General features: G+C 40.4%; 1 protein-coding gene across 1 annotated transcript in view; it reads right to left on the bottom strand.

Annotated features, from left to right (window-relative positions):
• HMGCLL1 (3-hydroxymethyl-3-methylglutaryl-CoA lyase like 1) overlaps window positions 1-16,382 on the bottom strand; it is a 202,949-nt gene that overhangs the window by 142,700 nt on the left and 43,867 nt on the right. Inside the window, exons 2-3 of the mRNA XM_046005638.1 lie at window positions 11,520-11,600; window positions 11,196-11,303 (exon numbers count right to left, since the gene is read on the bottom strand). Coding sequence (XP_045861594.1) covers window positions 11,196-11,303; window positions 11,520-11,600 — 189 coding nt within the window. The remainder of the gene's footprint in view (window positions 1-11,195; window positions 11,304-11,519; window positions 11,601-16,382) is intronic.

The raw sequence follows: 16,382 nt of genomic DNA on the forward strand, positions 1-16,382 counted from the left end.
AATTTTTTAAAGGAACTTCAATTCCTTGGCATACTCTGCTTCTTACAAGGGACTACATTTAAGTGGTTTAGTCAGGAGATATACCAATGGAATGAGTTTACACTAAAATAAGATCGATAATGTTTACCAACAAATTAACCAGTGCAGTGCTGAAAAGAGCATTAAAAAGTTAGACTCAAATCTTTTCTGTGTTAAAATGTACTTCTATTCAGCTTTTATGCAATTATATTACATGCAGACCTTCTATCGATATGCATATCGATATGCATATCGATAGTCCTAAAAGACCAGACTTTAAGATCAGTTTAATCAGATACAGAAATTGGCTTTGAACAACGTTTCTTTATTTCATGGGAAATAGTAGAGAAATATGATAAACACAGTTAATTAAATATAAGTGAATAAAAGGTGAGATAAAGAGTTTTAACATTTGGTTATGATTCCTTTTACAAATCTAAGAACAAACCGTCCCCACCCCCCAATTTCTTGGTCAAAATATGATTGATCAAATTAAGTAATCATAAAAACAGTATACACAGAGCATAATAAATCTTTGAGTATAATTATAGTTTTTGGCTTCATGAGGAAAAAAATCCCAAAATATTGAATTATACCTTTAGCATGAAAAAAAAAAAAAAAAACAAAAAGGAAAGTATAACCAGTAGAGTTGTTGACATTATTGCTCTTAAATATAAGTTTTGCTTTGGATACAGTAGTGAAACTCATGCTAGCTACAGAGCAAGTTGGTATTGCATGCTGAGTAATATGTATGTTAGTAACTCCTATCTTTTCCAATTTTATTACAAAGTAGAACCTTAAACCTGTTCAAAAAGAAAAAAAAAACAGTAAATTTCACTATTATAACTAAAACACTCATTTTCATATTTCCATGTTCTTTTTTTTTACTTTTTTATTATAGTCCCTCTTCTTTTCTGAGATAAAAGGGTTTTAAAAGTTTGTGAATATGGGGCACCTGGGTGGCTCAGTGGGTTAAAGCCTCTGCCTTCCGCTCGGGTCATGATCCCAGAGTCCTGGGATCAAGCCCCGCATCACATTGGGCTCTCTGCTCAGCAGGGAGCTTGCTTTCCCCTGCTCTCTCTCTGCCTGCCTCTGCCTACTTGTGATCTCTGTCTTTCAAATAAATAAATAAAATCTTTAAGAAAATAATAATAAAGGGGGCTTCTGGGTGGCTCAGTGGGTTAAGCCTCTGCCTTCAGCTCAGGTCATGATCTCGTGGTCCTGGGATCGAGTCCCACATCGGGCTCTCTGCTCAGCAGGGAGTCTCTTGCTCCTCTGTCTCTCTCTCTCTGTTTGCCTTTCTGCCTACTTGTGGTCTCTCTCTGTCAAATAAATAAAATCTTAAAAAATAATAATAATAATAATAAAATAAAAGTTTGTGAATATGTTTTAGGCAATTTGCTTGCCTCATGTGAGAACAGTACTGATGAAGTAGTTGTGCAGGATTGGGAGAGGGGGAGGGGGCTATGGACACTGGGGAGGGGAGGCGAACCATAAGAGACTATGGACTCTGAAAAACAACCTGAGGGTTTTGAAGGGTCAGGGGTGGGAGGTTGGGGGAACAGGTGGTGGGTAATAGGGAGGGCACGTTTTGCATGGAGCACTGGGTGTTGTGCAAAAACAATGAATACTGTTACGCTGAAAAAAATAAATAAAATGGAGAAAAAAAAATACTTGAAAATATTTCATTCAGTTTAGTCAATGATTAAAAACATAGAAAATGATTAAGCAAAACCACCCTTGATCAGAGAAATGCAAGAATTTATATCATCATTATTTGGAAGGCTATAGTAAGTAATACCCACTATTATACGAACAAAACTTATATAGGATAGAAATCAAATTCGCCACTATATTGTAGAGAGCCTAGTATAGCACTCAATACATCTGATTACTCTTAAATGGAGAAAACTTTGACTGCAAATCTAGAGAAATATTTTAATATAGTAACTTAAAATAATGTTACATCATACAAATGATGTTTGTTCACAAAGAGTAATAAAAAATTTATTTGCTATTTTTCATTTCTAGAGTACATTGACATTTGCTTTTAAAAAAAGAAAAGAAAAAAAAAAAAAGGACTTCCTACAATTTACTCTTTCAAAAGGAAGCAGGCATTGCCTAGATAATTCAGCACACTGAACTGAATTGTGCGTGTAGGTCAGAGATGCCAACCAGGTTCCAAGAGACCATCTGAAAAGGTGTCTGTCCAGAAGTTAGGACCTACTGAGCAGGTCTAGACATGAAAGGCACAGCTTCTGGGTATACAGAAAGAATATTTTACAGTGAAGATAGTGATCTCCTCCAGCTCTGTGTGCTCACCATCTTCAGAGGGATGGTGCGGATTTGGGGATATGGAGGCAAACTGTAAGCTCTAACTTTTCTCTTTTGTTTTCTGGCTTTTTCTTTTTTCTTCCACCCCATCTTCCAGAAAGAGGTGATTCTCCCCTCTTGTGGCCTCCTCTTCCACTCAGGAGCATGTTTAGAAATTGGGACACAGGGAAAAGCTGTCTTCACTTTGGGGTAGAAGGGGTTATGAAGACAAATGCCTAGGACTCTGTTTCTCCAGTTTCTTTCTCATTTCTGCCTTAACCAGAGGCAAGGAGGGAAAAGATCTGGAGGGGGCTGTGGAGACAGCTTTCTCCCCTTCATCTCTTCTGTTGTCTAGTCAACAACCTCTTCTTCATTACGACCCTGAATCCCACTGGATACACAAGAGTTTTATAAAGGGAGTGGGAAGGAGTGAGGTAAATATTAACAGCCCTGACAGTGCTAAAATATTTATGTTTTTGGAATTTAGGGATTTCGGAATGCAGATCCTGCTTTTCTATCAACTATATTTATTCTTTAATTATTAGTAAGAAAAAATGTGGCACCAGATTACTATATCCTTTTTAAAAACATAAGTGTCACAGATTATAAAAAACAGCTCCAGGGGTATTTCCCATACCCTGTACTCTTCTAGAAGGACACTTTCAAACAGAAGGTGACATCTACCCCCTCCCTTTGAAACTGGATGGCTTTGTAGTTGCCTCAGCTAATAGATGATGGAAAAGTAACACTATAAAATTTGTAAGACTTGGTTATAAAAAGTACACCGTTTTTACCTGTCTCTTGGAGCAGTCACTTTTGCAACACTAAGCCACCATTTTAGATGTCTTAGCTGCCATAATGTCAGGATATCCAAACTAGCCTATACAGAGAGACCACGGAAAGCGGTTCTAAGAACACATGGAGAAAGAGGTTTCCAGCCAGCTCCCAGCTGCCCCAGCCTCCCAGTCCCTGCTGTTGTAGCTCTGACCACCATCTGCGGAAAACCTCTAGCCAGAGGTGCCCAACTGGGCCACATCAAAATTCTTGATAGAAACCACAAGCAAAGACAATGGCTGTTACTGTCTCAGGAGACTAAAATTTGGGGATTATTTGTCATGCAGATAATCAAAAAGGACCAGCATTCATTTTACTAGCTTTCAGGGACATATGGCAATGGCATATATGTGAATACACATGGGCACACACATATAGAATACTTGCCACATGTTACACAGTCAGTGGAACAACACTGGACGGACTGAAGCAATCTGAAGAGGCTGTGCTTTATGCCATGAAATGCTGGGGGGGGGGGGGGAAATGAAGTAGAAAATATCATATGCTTGTTTTTTATTTTCTTGAGGAGCTAATGTAATTTATCTATATGGATAAAGCTTTCATAGCACAATTTTATCCCCATCTACTTTGAATAACTATCAGAGCTCATTTACTAAAGAATTTTGTCTATTTCTTCTCTGAGATCAAATATTGAGCAAATATTGAGCAATTATTTTTTGACATGTTAGAAATTCAATGTGCTCAAATAAGTTGGAAGGGAAAAAAAGGCCTATTCAATGTGCTCAAATAAGTTGGAGGAAAAAAAAAAGGCTAGAAACTATTGCTTAAAAATTTAAAAAAAAATCTTTTTAAAAGACCCTTAAACTTCTTTGGGGGCACTTGGGTGGCCCAGTAGGTTAGGTGTGAGACTCTTGATTTCAGCTAAGGTTGGGGTCCCAGGGTCGTGGGATCAAGCCCTGTGAGAGGCTCTGGGCTATGCATGCAGGCTGCTTAGGATTCTCTCTCCCTCTGCAGCCCCCTCTCCGCCATGTGTGTGCACTCTCTCTCTCAAAAACAAACAAACGTTTATAATATAAGCCTGTTTGTAAGGAGGCAGCGCTGGTGTGTGCACCCGGACTGCCAACTGAGGAGATAAGAAAAACGAAATGGAGAGCTCACCAATGACTAGTCTGGTGATCCAGACGGTCAGGTACCTAATGCTGACTGAGGTAATTATACCGACACATCTCTGTTACAGAGATGGCATGTGGAAGGCCCAAAGCTATGCAGTAGGATGGCAATGAAGTGAAAGTCAGTCTTCGTGCGCAGCAGAAAGAGTGTCCTAAACAGAGAATCAAGCACGCTAAGGCAACCTCCCTCGAAGACAATCAGGGTTAAATTCCGCTCCTCCTTCAGCTCCTCCCCCAGAAGGAGCTGGGTAAAAGGACTCCCTGTAGTCATGAAATGGTAACTGTGGTCTTGGTAAATCTCTCCTGCATCCCCTTTGGGGAGATGGCAGAGGCCAGCTCATCTGGGGTACAATGAATGAGACTGACTTGCACTGGAACACTTCCCAGATGATAATTACCCTGTCAGTTAACTGTGCCTCATAAGCAAAATAATGTGGGGGCTCTGTGTGTGTGCACATGCTCACTCGCTCTCTCTCACGCACACACCTGCACACACTCACACACTCAACAGCTATGCTAAATTACCCTCTTCCTTGCTGCTTCTCCACACACACATCCTTTCAGCAAGAACAGAGCCAGAAAGAGAAACAGGGAGACCCTCAGAAGCAGAAGCTACTGCCTCCCACATCTCATCAATGTAAATCTGTATTTGAAACTTCAATCCAGGAACTGTTTTCATTACTAATAAAAAATTCTGGGGGCACCTGGGTGGCTCAGTGGGTTAAAGCTTCTGCCTTAGGCTCAGGTCATGATCCCAGGGTCCTGGGATTGAGTCCCACATCGGGCTCTCTGCTCTGCGGAGAGCCTGCTTCCTCCTCTCTCTCTGCCTGCCTCTCTGCCTAGTTGTGATTTCTCTCTGTCAAATAAATAAAATATTAAAAAAAAAAAGAATTCTGTCACACACTGAGAGAAGGGCAGGGAAAAGTTTACTTTTGCTCACGTTGTACTTCGGCAGTATTTTTAATTGTTCAACTGATTCATCAGTAATTGTTATGGTTTTTAAGTGTATTTCTAATTTTATGGAGAAAATCTATTTCTATATCACGAACCTTTTCAATAGTTCAAAATTAATTTAAGAGGGAGCATTTGCTGAGATTTTGCATATGACCTATATAAGCATAGACTGTTGTATACATTTAATGTAGTTTTCTTTTACTTATTTTTTTTAAAGATTTTATTTATTTGAGAGAGAGAGTCAGCAAGAGAGAGATCGTGAGCAGGGGGAGGGGCGGAGGGAGAGAGAGGGAAGCAGAGACTCCCCTCCAAGCAGGGAGCCCAACTTGGGGCTTGATTCCAGGACCCTGGGATCATGACCTGAGCCAAAGGCAGACACTTAACCCACTGAGCCACCCAGGCTCCCCTGTAGTCTTATTTTCAGTAAATGATACTCACTTTAATCACTCATGTGAATGAAAATAGTTAAAACCAAATTGCTAAATACTATGAATGTAAAAAGATTTATTCACTTTTGGAAATTACTGTATTTATAAGGATTTAAATAGCTTATTTCCAAGAGCCACATTCCAAAATTGCAGTAAGCCTATTTTTATAAACGTGTTTTCTTTCTGCTATTATTGTTCATTCCATAGAAACTAAGGGGCTATCTGGATTCATTTCAAATGCTCTTATGTTATATGTCACTCTTAGGAAAACTTTTTTCCTGATAAGTTATAAAGAACATGTTTTGTTTTGGGGTTGTTTTTTTTTTGTTGTTTGTTTGTTTTAATGGCAGGTATTTTATCATCTCTGGCCATTTAGATTATAGGTGTGGGATCCTGTTTTATATGGCACCCTGCTACTGTGGAACTTTTCTTCTAGCTGCCTTGGAAAGCTGCTGCCAAACAAAACAGTGGGAGGCAACTGTAAAAATGCTTTAAAATGCTAAAAAAAGAATAAGTGAACAAGCAGCAATCTAAACATAAACTAGAGGACTATTCCCATGACCTATGTTTAGGGGAAAGAAATAGATAAAAATGTAGAGAATTAATGGACGACCGATTTAGACACTTGTCTTTAGAAGATGTAATAATTACTTCAGACCATTACACGTAAGATGTTGGACTAAAATTGTCCTGTCCCATCTCAGATATTAAGTTAAAGGAGTCTGATGTCATGACATTTTCTTCAACAGTAAGTGATTAGGATATAAAATTTCAAAAAAAATGACATTATGAATTAGTTCTGCTAATTGAATGCCTTTTTTTGTTAGCATAAAGACAACAAAATCAGCAGAATTATGTAACGAGATGACCTCCACCCACAACAATAAAAACTGCTCTGCTCAGGCAAGCTCACTGAAATCTAAAACCCAAACACGACTATGGAAAAAATCAAAGTGTAAAAATGCAATATTCTCAATATTGCCCTTTGAAAAGTCCTTGATATGTTATGTAGTAATTGACTGGCATAACTTTGGAAGAATCAATCTGATCATATCTTTGGTTTAAGCACAGTGCTTCTCCCCCCTCTTTTTTTTTTTTTAACAGATTTGTGATTTATTTTTTTCCCCAAGATTTTATTCAGTCATTTGCTAGAGAGAGAGAGTGAATATGTACACAAGCCGGGGGTGGGTGGGAGCAGGCTCCCTGCTTAGCAAGGAGCCTGACATAGGGGTTCTATCCCTGGACCCTGGGCTCATGACCTGTGCGGAAGGCAGATGTGTAACTGACTGAGCCACACAGATGCCCCGGGATTTGTGACTGATTGATTGACTGACTGATTGATTTTTGGTTTGGAATGCATGTATCCGCATGAGAATTAGAAGTGAAATGTAACATCTCTTTAGTATTTGAAGGACAAGTATCTTCAATTGTTCCGATTAGGCCTTCCTGATCCAATATTTAAACTAAACACACTTTAATCTTTAAGATAAAGGTGTCTGACCACAAAGAAGGAAGTTAACTTGTGTGGAGTCCAGTGAGTCAGTCCATCGGCTAGTGAGGCATTCCCTCCAATAACACTGCTGAGTGCGGGTCAGGAGCCAGGTGCTCTGGGACTCTGGGCATCCACATGCAGGGAGCCACTCATGGCCCTTACTGCCCTCAGCACTCCCGTGCTCTAGGCAGCACTGCTGGGATTTCCTAGGTTCAAAGAGGTTAAGTCACTGACTCAAGCTCGGGGCAGAATGTAGACAGTAACATAGTACCAGAGGTACTTTTGCCTCACCACAGCTGGCCCCAGGAGTTACAAGAGGAAGTCCATAATTTATTCAATAATACTTTGAGACTAGGAAGTGTTCATGAAATCTCAATAGGTTAAGTCCTGAGTTCACCTCCAGACCAAGCCCAGAATAAATCATCTTATTTTACGGACCCATCACCTATCTACTTATTGTGAGACCAGAAAGCATTTTCCTATTACTGCATACGGAGGGACTGCCTTCCCTTTTGATTTGACCATTTGATCTTTTAAATAGCTAAACAAGAAGTATGGCTCTCCAGGAAGGGCTCTGGCCTCATCTTTCTGTATGTCACCGGATGTGTCCTAGATTAGTTTCAGGAATAATCTATCAAAGATTTTCCAGTGCTGTGTAATAATAGACTAGGACAAAGGGCATTCTTTTAGCAAAGAATAATATTTTGTTGGCAGCTTTATAAAACCATTGGGAAATAATATCTTGAAAAGAACCTAGTAAAATATATTATCTGAAATACAAGTGTGATTGGTCATCAATTAATATGACCAAGACCTTTCCTTCTTTCTTCATTACCCTCAAGTTTCCAGTTTCTCTCCAACAATAATCAAATTTGTGAAATAAGCACTAACTGAATCAAACAGAAGACTTAAACATGATAAAAGAGTCTCGCATTCCCTTAAAATTAATGACAGCTCGTAAAATAACAATGGCTAGCCATTTTGCAAAATGGCAACGTCAAGGAAATACATCTAGTCTCATAAAGATATCTGTGCCTTCCTAAGGAAAACATTTGTGGCCTCCATTACACAGGATCAAATACATGAACAAAAGTAAGAGTCAGCTGCCCATACCAAAAAGTTTAAAGTATGCATTATTATTGTTTCAGACTGATGGCTTTGTTATTCATTTCACAATTACTTACTAAGCACCTACTTACTAGGCACTAAGCAAGGGGGTGCAATAATGAACAAGACAGACTTGGTCGCTACCTCCATAACTCTTACAGTCTAGGAAGCAGGTATTTTTTAAAAATATTTACCAAAAGGGCTCCTGAGTGGCAGGTTAAGCCTCTGCCTTTAGCTCAGGTCATGATCGAGCCCCGCATTGGGCTCTCTGCTTGGCGGGGAGCCTGCTTCCCGTCCCCCCCCCCCCCCCCCGCCGCCTGCCTCTCTGCCTACTTGTGATCTCTCTCCGTCAAATAAATAAAATCTTTAAAAAAAATTACCAAAAAATATACGATTATAAACAGTAACAACTGGGATAAAGAAAAGTTAGATTTTTGTTTCAGGAAAAGTATAAGTAACCCTGATATTTGAAAAACTGCCTCTGTGAAAAGTGATGTATTACTGGCAATTCTAGTGTGGCTTCTGGTGCTTCCCAGGTCTTGCAATTAAAAGGCTTCACTGTTTTAAGCCTTATTACATCATCCTACTGCAACTGCAGAGCAATGCAGAGATTGAGAGATGCACAAGCAAGTATAGATAAGGTGCTATAGAGATACAGAGGCAGGACTTGCAATCAGGGAACAAGCAGCAATTCCGTTTGGCAGAATCCTCAGGAAAATGAAGTAGGGAAGTAAAGTTAAGGCTGGAAACGAAAAAAGAGGCTAAGGTATAGAGAACCTAGAATAACAGACTAGTTCCCAGACTTTTTTAATAGGGAAAAGGCAATCTCTGAGGGGGCGCCGGGGTGGCTCAGTCGGCTAAGTGTCTGGCTTTGGATCAGTTCATGATCTCAACGTCCTGAGATCGAGACCCACGTCGGGCTCTGTGTTCAGCAGGGAGTCTGCTTATCCCTCTCCCTCTGCCCCTCCTCCCACTAGCCCACTCTCTCTTGTGCTCTCTCAATAAATAAAATCTTTAAAAAAAAAAATAAAGAACTTAGAAGGTTGTTATTTCAGGGAGATTTTAGAAGCAATAGGCAAAATATAAAAGGAAAAGCAAAATAATGCTTATGAATATCATTTAAGTGACTACCACAATAATTGGCTAATAAGGGTGTGGATTACTAATGTTACCAAGGGGACTGAAGAGAAGAGATATAGGTAAGCTACACTGAGGAAAAATAATTGTTGTGTCAGTAACTGACTAGATAGGTAAGAGAGACCTTTGAGTACTGAAGTCCAGGACTCCAAAGAGAACGGATGAGCTACTGACATAAAGCCGGGTAGTCAGAAAGGAGCTTGATTTTGACCCAGCTGAGCCTGACGTACTGGTGACACATCTAGCTGAAGCTTATCGGAGAAAGCAGGACCAGAAGTACAGATCTGTCACCCTTTTAAGGTGACTGTTGATGTCGGAAGGATAAGCAAAGAAGAGAGCATAGTTAGGGGCACCTGGGTGGCTCAATAGGTTAAGTCTCTGCCTTTGGCTCAGGTCATGATCTCGGGGTCCTGGGATTGAGCCCCGTGTCGGGCTCTCTGCTTGGTGGGGAGTCTGCTTCCCCTACTCTGTGCCTGCCTCTCTGCCCACTTGTGATCTCTCTCTCTGTCAAATAAAAAATCTTTAAAAAAAAAAAAAAAGAGAGAGAGAGAAAGAGAGAGAGAGCACAGTTAGAGAAAATTCAGGCAGAATTTTCTCTGCCTGAATCTGCAGAAGGCAGAATGTTAGGGGAACCTTAAACTTATAATGAAATGATGACAGAAAAGGAGAAATTGGGAAAGTAAATGAATGAGAATTATGGAGAATAATAGAACCAAGGGAATGGGATGAGATAGGAGTCAGTGAACGTAAATGCTAGGGAAAGATAGAAGGATCTAAGGAATGAGAACATGTATTAGATAGTGATGGAAACTAATCACGTTTCAAAGACCAGAGCCAGGTCTCAGAAGTCATGATTGCTGCCACATGCCTGTCAACTCTGGGTAAGGCTCTATCCTCTTTTAAGATTCCAGGGGAGCCTGAATGGTGCAGGGGGTTAAGCATCTGACTCTTGGTTTCGGCTCAGGTCATGATCTCATGTTCTTGAAATCAAGCCCTGTGTCTGGCTCCACATTCAGAGTGGAGTCAGCTTGGGAATCTCTTTCCCTCTGCCTCTGCCCCTCTCTCTAAATACATAGACCTTTAAAAAAGGGCGGGGGGTAGATTCTAGACAATTCCCTTTGCCTTATCTGTGATAGACAGATTTCTCTAGCAAATATTAAATAAAAAAAAGCAAAGTGTAGGGGTGCCTGGGTATCTCAGTTGACTAAGCAAACAACTCTTGATTTTGGCTCAGGGTCCTGAGATCAAGTCCTGGGTTGGCCCCATGCTCAGCATGGAACCTGCTTATAATTCTCTCTCCCTCAGCCTCTCCCCTGCTCTCTCTCCAACACAACACAAAACAAAAAGGAAAGAGTGCACATCTACATTTCTGATTAATATGAGATTATATGGGGAGAGTATCATCAGGCCATCATCAATACTCCATTCTAACAGGCAAAAAAAACTGAAGTGCCTGAAAATGTTCAGACTATTCACGAGGTCAGTAACATAGTAAGTGGATGGCAAGCTCCTAAATTGCTATTTAAGTGCCTTGTCTAACCATTAATTTACTGTAAGATATAGTCAGATAGGCTTAAGATAGAGTTCCAAATACTTTTTTAGAAGATGTTTCATGATAGGGGTTTTTCTTTAATCATGTCTCAGTGCATGAACTAATATTGAGTAAAAACAGAGTAAATAAGTCATTATAGCAGGTTAGTATCACAATTTATATCACAGTATTTGCTAAATCTTGGAAAAGTTGAATTAAAGATTCAGTTAAGGAATTACGGATTTACATACCTGTGGTACCCATCTGGAGGACACAAAGCTGGTCACTTCTATTACAGACAAGCCAGTTTGGGAAAGTTGGTTGATAAATTCAATTTTTATATCTGTAGGAACTATAACCTATAAGAGGATTAAAAATTATTTTGTAAGTACTTTGTATAAGGTCTATGGAAGCATAAACAGAAAATAACTTCCTAACAAAAGCAAATTGTATTTAATATGCATACATTTAATAGCAATTCAAAACAAACATAATCTATGAAACGCATGTGTTTAGAATCTTAATATTTTAACTTAGCATTTGAAATAACATGTCTAAAACTAATATCAAACTACCTTTTCATTCTGCAGTCCATCCCTAGGTCCAACTTCCACTATTTTAACATACTCAGGGAGTCCAGATAACTGGGATGTTTCCTGAAATGCAAAATACAAGGCAAGAAAAACAGGTTAACCGTGAAAACATAAAATTTGCTTTTTTGAAAAGTCAAACAATTACACTTTGTTAAGTAAAATTCTCACTCCAGAAATGTAAAATAGCAAGAAACTGACACTATGCTACAACCCAAATATCAAGTTTATATTATTGGCAACATGAAGTCATTTTTTTCTTCTAGCTCAATGATATTCAGTCTAATTATGATCACAACTGGAAAGATTAATTTTTAAAATATAACTGTGGAAACGTAACATACTCAGGATCTAAAGAGCAAACTGTTAAATAACACACGTGATGATAAATTTACCATTTTTAGAATTTAAAAATTATATCTTTTGTACAGATGTAGTGAAAAGAAGGGCCATCTGTACCCCAATGTTTATTGCAGCAATGGCTATGGTCGCCAAACTGTGGAAAGAACCAAGATGCCCTTCAACGGATGAATGGATAAGGAAGATGTGGTCCATATACACAATGCAGTATTATGCCTCCATCAGAAAGGATGAATACCCAACTTTTGTAGCAACATGGACGGGACTGGAAGAGATTATGCTGAGCGAAATAAGTCAAGCAGACAGAGTCAAGTATCATATGGTCTCACTTATTTGTGGAGCATAACAAATAATATGGAGGACATGGGGAGATGGAGAGGAGAAGGGAGTTGAGGGAAACTGGAAGGGGAGATGAACCATGAGAGACTATGGACTCTGAAAAACAACCAGAGGGCTTTGAAGGGGTGGGGGGGTGGGAGGTTGAGGAACCAGGTGGTGGGTAATAGGGAGGGCATGTACTGCATGGAGCACTGGGTGTGATGCCAAAACAATGAACACTGTTATGCTGTAAATAAACAACAACAAAACAAAAAAACAAAAAACAAACAAACAAACAAAAATTATATCTTTTGGGGTGCCTTGTTGGCTCAGTCAGTTAAGTGTTATGGCTTGGTTTCAGTTCAGGTCATGATCTCAGGGTCAGGAGATCAAGCCCTGTGTCTGGCTCCGTGCTTAGCACAGAATATGCTTGGGAATCTCTCTCCCTCTGCCCCTCCCACTCATGCTCACTTGCTCTCTTTCTCGAAAATAAATAAATCTTAAAAACAGAAATGAAATTAAAATATAAGTCTGTTGTATTAACAGACTTCTACTGAGCACAGTCATAAAGATGCCACACTCCATGAGGAATGCAGCCCTGGTTTTCTGTCCTGTGCCCAGAATGCTGAGGCAGGAGAAATGGGTCTGCTGTTTATTTCCTTTGTCACAAGGCACAACCAGCACCAGAACACAGCTTGCAGAAGGACAGAGCCGCTCCACTGGGACCTAAACCCTCAATATTCCACTGGGAACATCTAACTCTAAGCCCGTGCGATGCTCTGTTCTACCTTTTGGTCAAATCTGGAATGGAAAGAGGGTCTGGACTCTGGAAACTCTGGCCTTAAGCCAAGTACTATGGACATGTCATATTTAGAAAGACATTAGTTTAAAACAGGAAAAATATAAACTTTCTAAACATCATATTGCCGTTAATATTGGAATCATCTCCTGGTCTCTCCAAGCCATGTTAAGTGAGGTTAACTACCATCGATTTCTTCAAGGGATCGCTGACATAATCAGCAAGACCTGTACTTCCCAGTGGCTTTCATTTTGCCTTTCAACAGGAATCATGAGTGTGGACTAACCAATGTGTATTTTCCCACTCTTTCCTTATGGCAATCATTGACATACACTGGTGAAATGGCTGGTTTGGAGGCAGAACCCAGTATGTTTCTATGACACCGAAAAATGCTCCCTGGCACTTTAGGGCTCATGGCCAATATGTTGTCTTACTGACATTCTGCACTATCTCACTCAAGAGACGTACCCAGATGATCCCTGCTACAAATGCTCCACATTTCCATGAAATTGGGCAATCCAATAAGCAAAAATTAACCACAAAGAAAGAATTCCCATTTCTACACCTTCTGAGCAGGTTGGAAACCATGCAGCTGGAAGGGTGTAGAGTTGAGAGAGGAAGCATGGGGTTATGGGGGCTCCTCAGCTTTAAGCTCAGCTTGGCATGGCAAGCAAGAAATCATGTCTCATTTACAGTGTTCATAACTACAAGCAGGCACTGCAGGAGAGATGGCAGGGGAAGGTGGAGTAAGTAAGTTCACTCTTCTTTGCTGTCACCTCTAGCCCTAGGACTGCAGTAACGAAAAACACTGGCCAATCTTAAACCGTGATTTTTCATCAACACGGATTGTTTCCCGAAACTGCACTTTCAACAGCAATTAGCTTGGAGCAAACATGGCTGCAGAGGACATCTTTATTAAACCAAATAATAAAGATTTATTAAATAAATCTTTATTTAACCACCACAAGGAACACAGTGTTTTCTAGGGTATAACAATATGCTGAATGCAATAAAAGAACTCAAAGCCCTCTTCTGTAACATTGTTGTAGCTAGCTAGCAGAAGGAACAATCTGGAAGAAAAAAAAATCTGAACCCTTACCCAATACAGCCATTTCAGTCAAAGTGTTAGGTAGAAGCTAGATATGAGCACTGGAGGGAACACCACAAGGCAGAGTCCCAGGTCCCCGAAGGGGAATGATAGGGACATGAACTAGAGGCAGGGATGGTAACAAAGAAGCTACACATTAAAAGCCGGGGAGCACCACATCCGGATCAACCTTGTGGTTTCTGAGCCCTTGAGGCGGACAGACAAAGAGGTTGCGGAACATGCCCTCTCCTCTTCCATCTTTGCCCCAGGGAAACTTCTATACTCATTATACTGCATCTGCATTGTGGGTACAGCCCTGCAGGCTGGAGAAAGTCTGGCATGACGGTGTGTAGTACAAACCTTGTAGGATCCAAAATTCCCCCTCCTAACATGTGGGAAGAATTCCCCATGTGACTGGAAGCAGCCTCTGTCAGAGAACACCCCAAAGCACTTTACTGCTCCTCCCAGACCAGAGAGACCCAATAATATCCAATCCATAAACAGCCTAGGGGCTGCCTCCACCTCATGGAACTGACCGCTCTCCCACCTTGAGAGTCTGCCTCTGCTTTAATAAACTGCTTTGTGCTTGCTACGTTCCTTCTGGTGGTCTTTATTCCAGCACGGATCCCCTCGTAAATCTTCCCATGGGGAATCCAAGGACCGAGACCTTCATCCCACCCCACCACGTATATGCTCTCTCACTGGTAACAAAAGCGGTGCACGTGCTCAGTTGATATTATTTTAGATTTCTTCATGAATATCATGCTGTTCTTTTATTTCTAGGCATGAGTATTGTATTCCCTCTACCAGTGTCTCTGAGAAATCAGAAAAAAAGTTAAAATGTGTTCAGTAAACTCAAAGAGTTAACAAGTTCTCCTTGGTGATCTCTGGTCTTTTTTGAGGCATTACTGTATCTGTATGGATTTCTCTAAGGGTCTACTGAAAAAATTCAGCTAAATGCTATACAAGCCCAGAGAAGTCAGTAATTCAAAACCGATCTCGTGACTTTCCCCACATCATGCCTCTCCTCAGATATTTCTCCACCACAAGCTACTGATACCTAAGTGGTCCATTTACTACTGGTTTGAGTTTGGCATATTCCCAGCATGGAACACAATGCCTAATGCTTAGACCATGCTCGATAATTACCTGTTGATTATATTAGTGAACCTCTTCTTTCACTGGCTTCATTAATATCATTTTTTTCCCCTCAGTCTGTTGTTATAGCCTCCTCCCTAAGTAGTCTTGTTTTTCCAGCATTAAAGTCTTTCAGCATCCAGCAGTCACCTTCAGAGACTAAGGTGAAATGATTCACGACAAGCCTCTCATCTTCTACCACACTCCCCTTCAGGCATCCTCTGATTTTAGCCATGCCAAAGACATGTCTTCCACACTTTAATGTCTGTACACATGATGTTTCTATTGGTAGGAAATACCTTCTGTCTATGGGAAAGACTTTTCAGCAAACCCATTTGTCTTCTTCCTGGACAAAGGACTGGCCTGCATTCCTCCCATGTCAGAGTTACTTCTGAACAAATTCCAGTCAATGGAATGTAAAGGTGAAAGATATAGACTACTTTTAGGCATGGCCCATGAAAACATCCCATGCACATCCCCCCAAGTGCCCTCCCCTTCAGTCAGCCTGATGCCAACGAGTATGGCAAACTTGAAGCTGACAAAAACAAAACAAAACAAAAAATTAAAGAACCTATCTCTCTGAACACTGCTTAAGAATTCTGTGTCAATAAGAAGCAATTATATTTTATGTGAACAAAAATGTTCTCTTAGACCATTTAGATTAGAGGTGTATCTTTATAATTACTAACTGAAGAATGGGAAAGGGTCTGAAATTTTAGCCCACCTGAAAGCTAGTTAGTGAGCCTGCCAAGGATACAGGTGGAAGGCACAAGACTCCTGGGTGAGAGAAACAAAGCTTATTACAGCAATAGCAGTAGCTAGAGGATCAGGGTTTGTGCTGGGTCCCCAAGCCCCAATTCCCACAGGGAGAAGCAAAGAAGACAAGGTAACACTTGCATGAGCAATGCGTTGCATTACGGGAAAGGAATCCCAAGCCTAGTGAACTCGAACCTCTGGTAATGGGTGGTAAGCATATCTCCATGGCTCTAGAGATTAACATCATGTTTATTATACTTGACTATGAGCATGCCTACATGTTGCTTTAGAGGAAGACAGCATCTCCATCTTCTAAGATTTCGATCACCCTTAGCCTTTGCTTCAGAAGTAGACACTCTTACCATTTAAAGCTGTTCCCAACACAAAAATT

This window comes from Meles meles, chromosome 5, assembly GCF_922984935.1.
Source record: "Meles meles chromosome 5, mMelMel3.1 paternal haplotype, whole genome shotgun sequence".
Classification (NCBI taxonomy): domain Eukaryota; kingdom Metazoa; phylum Chordata; class Mammalia; order Carnivora; family Mustelidae; genus Meles; species Meles meles.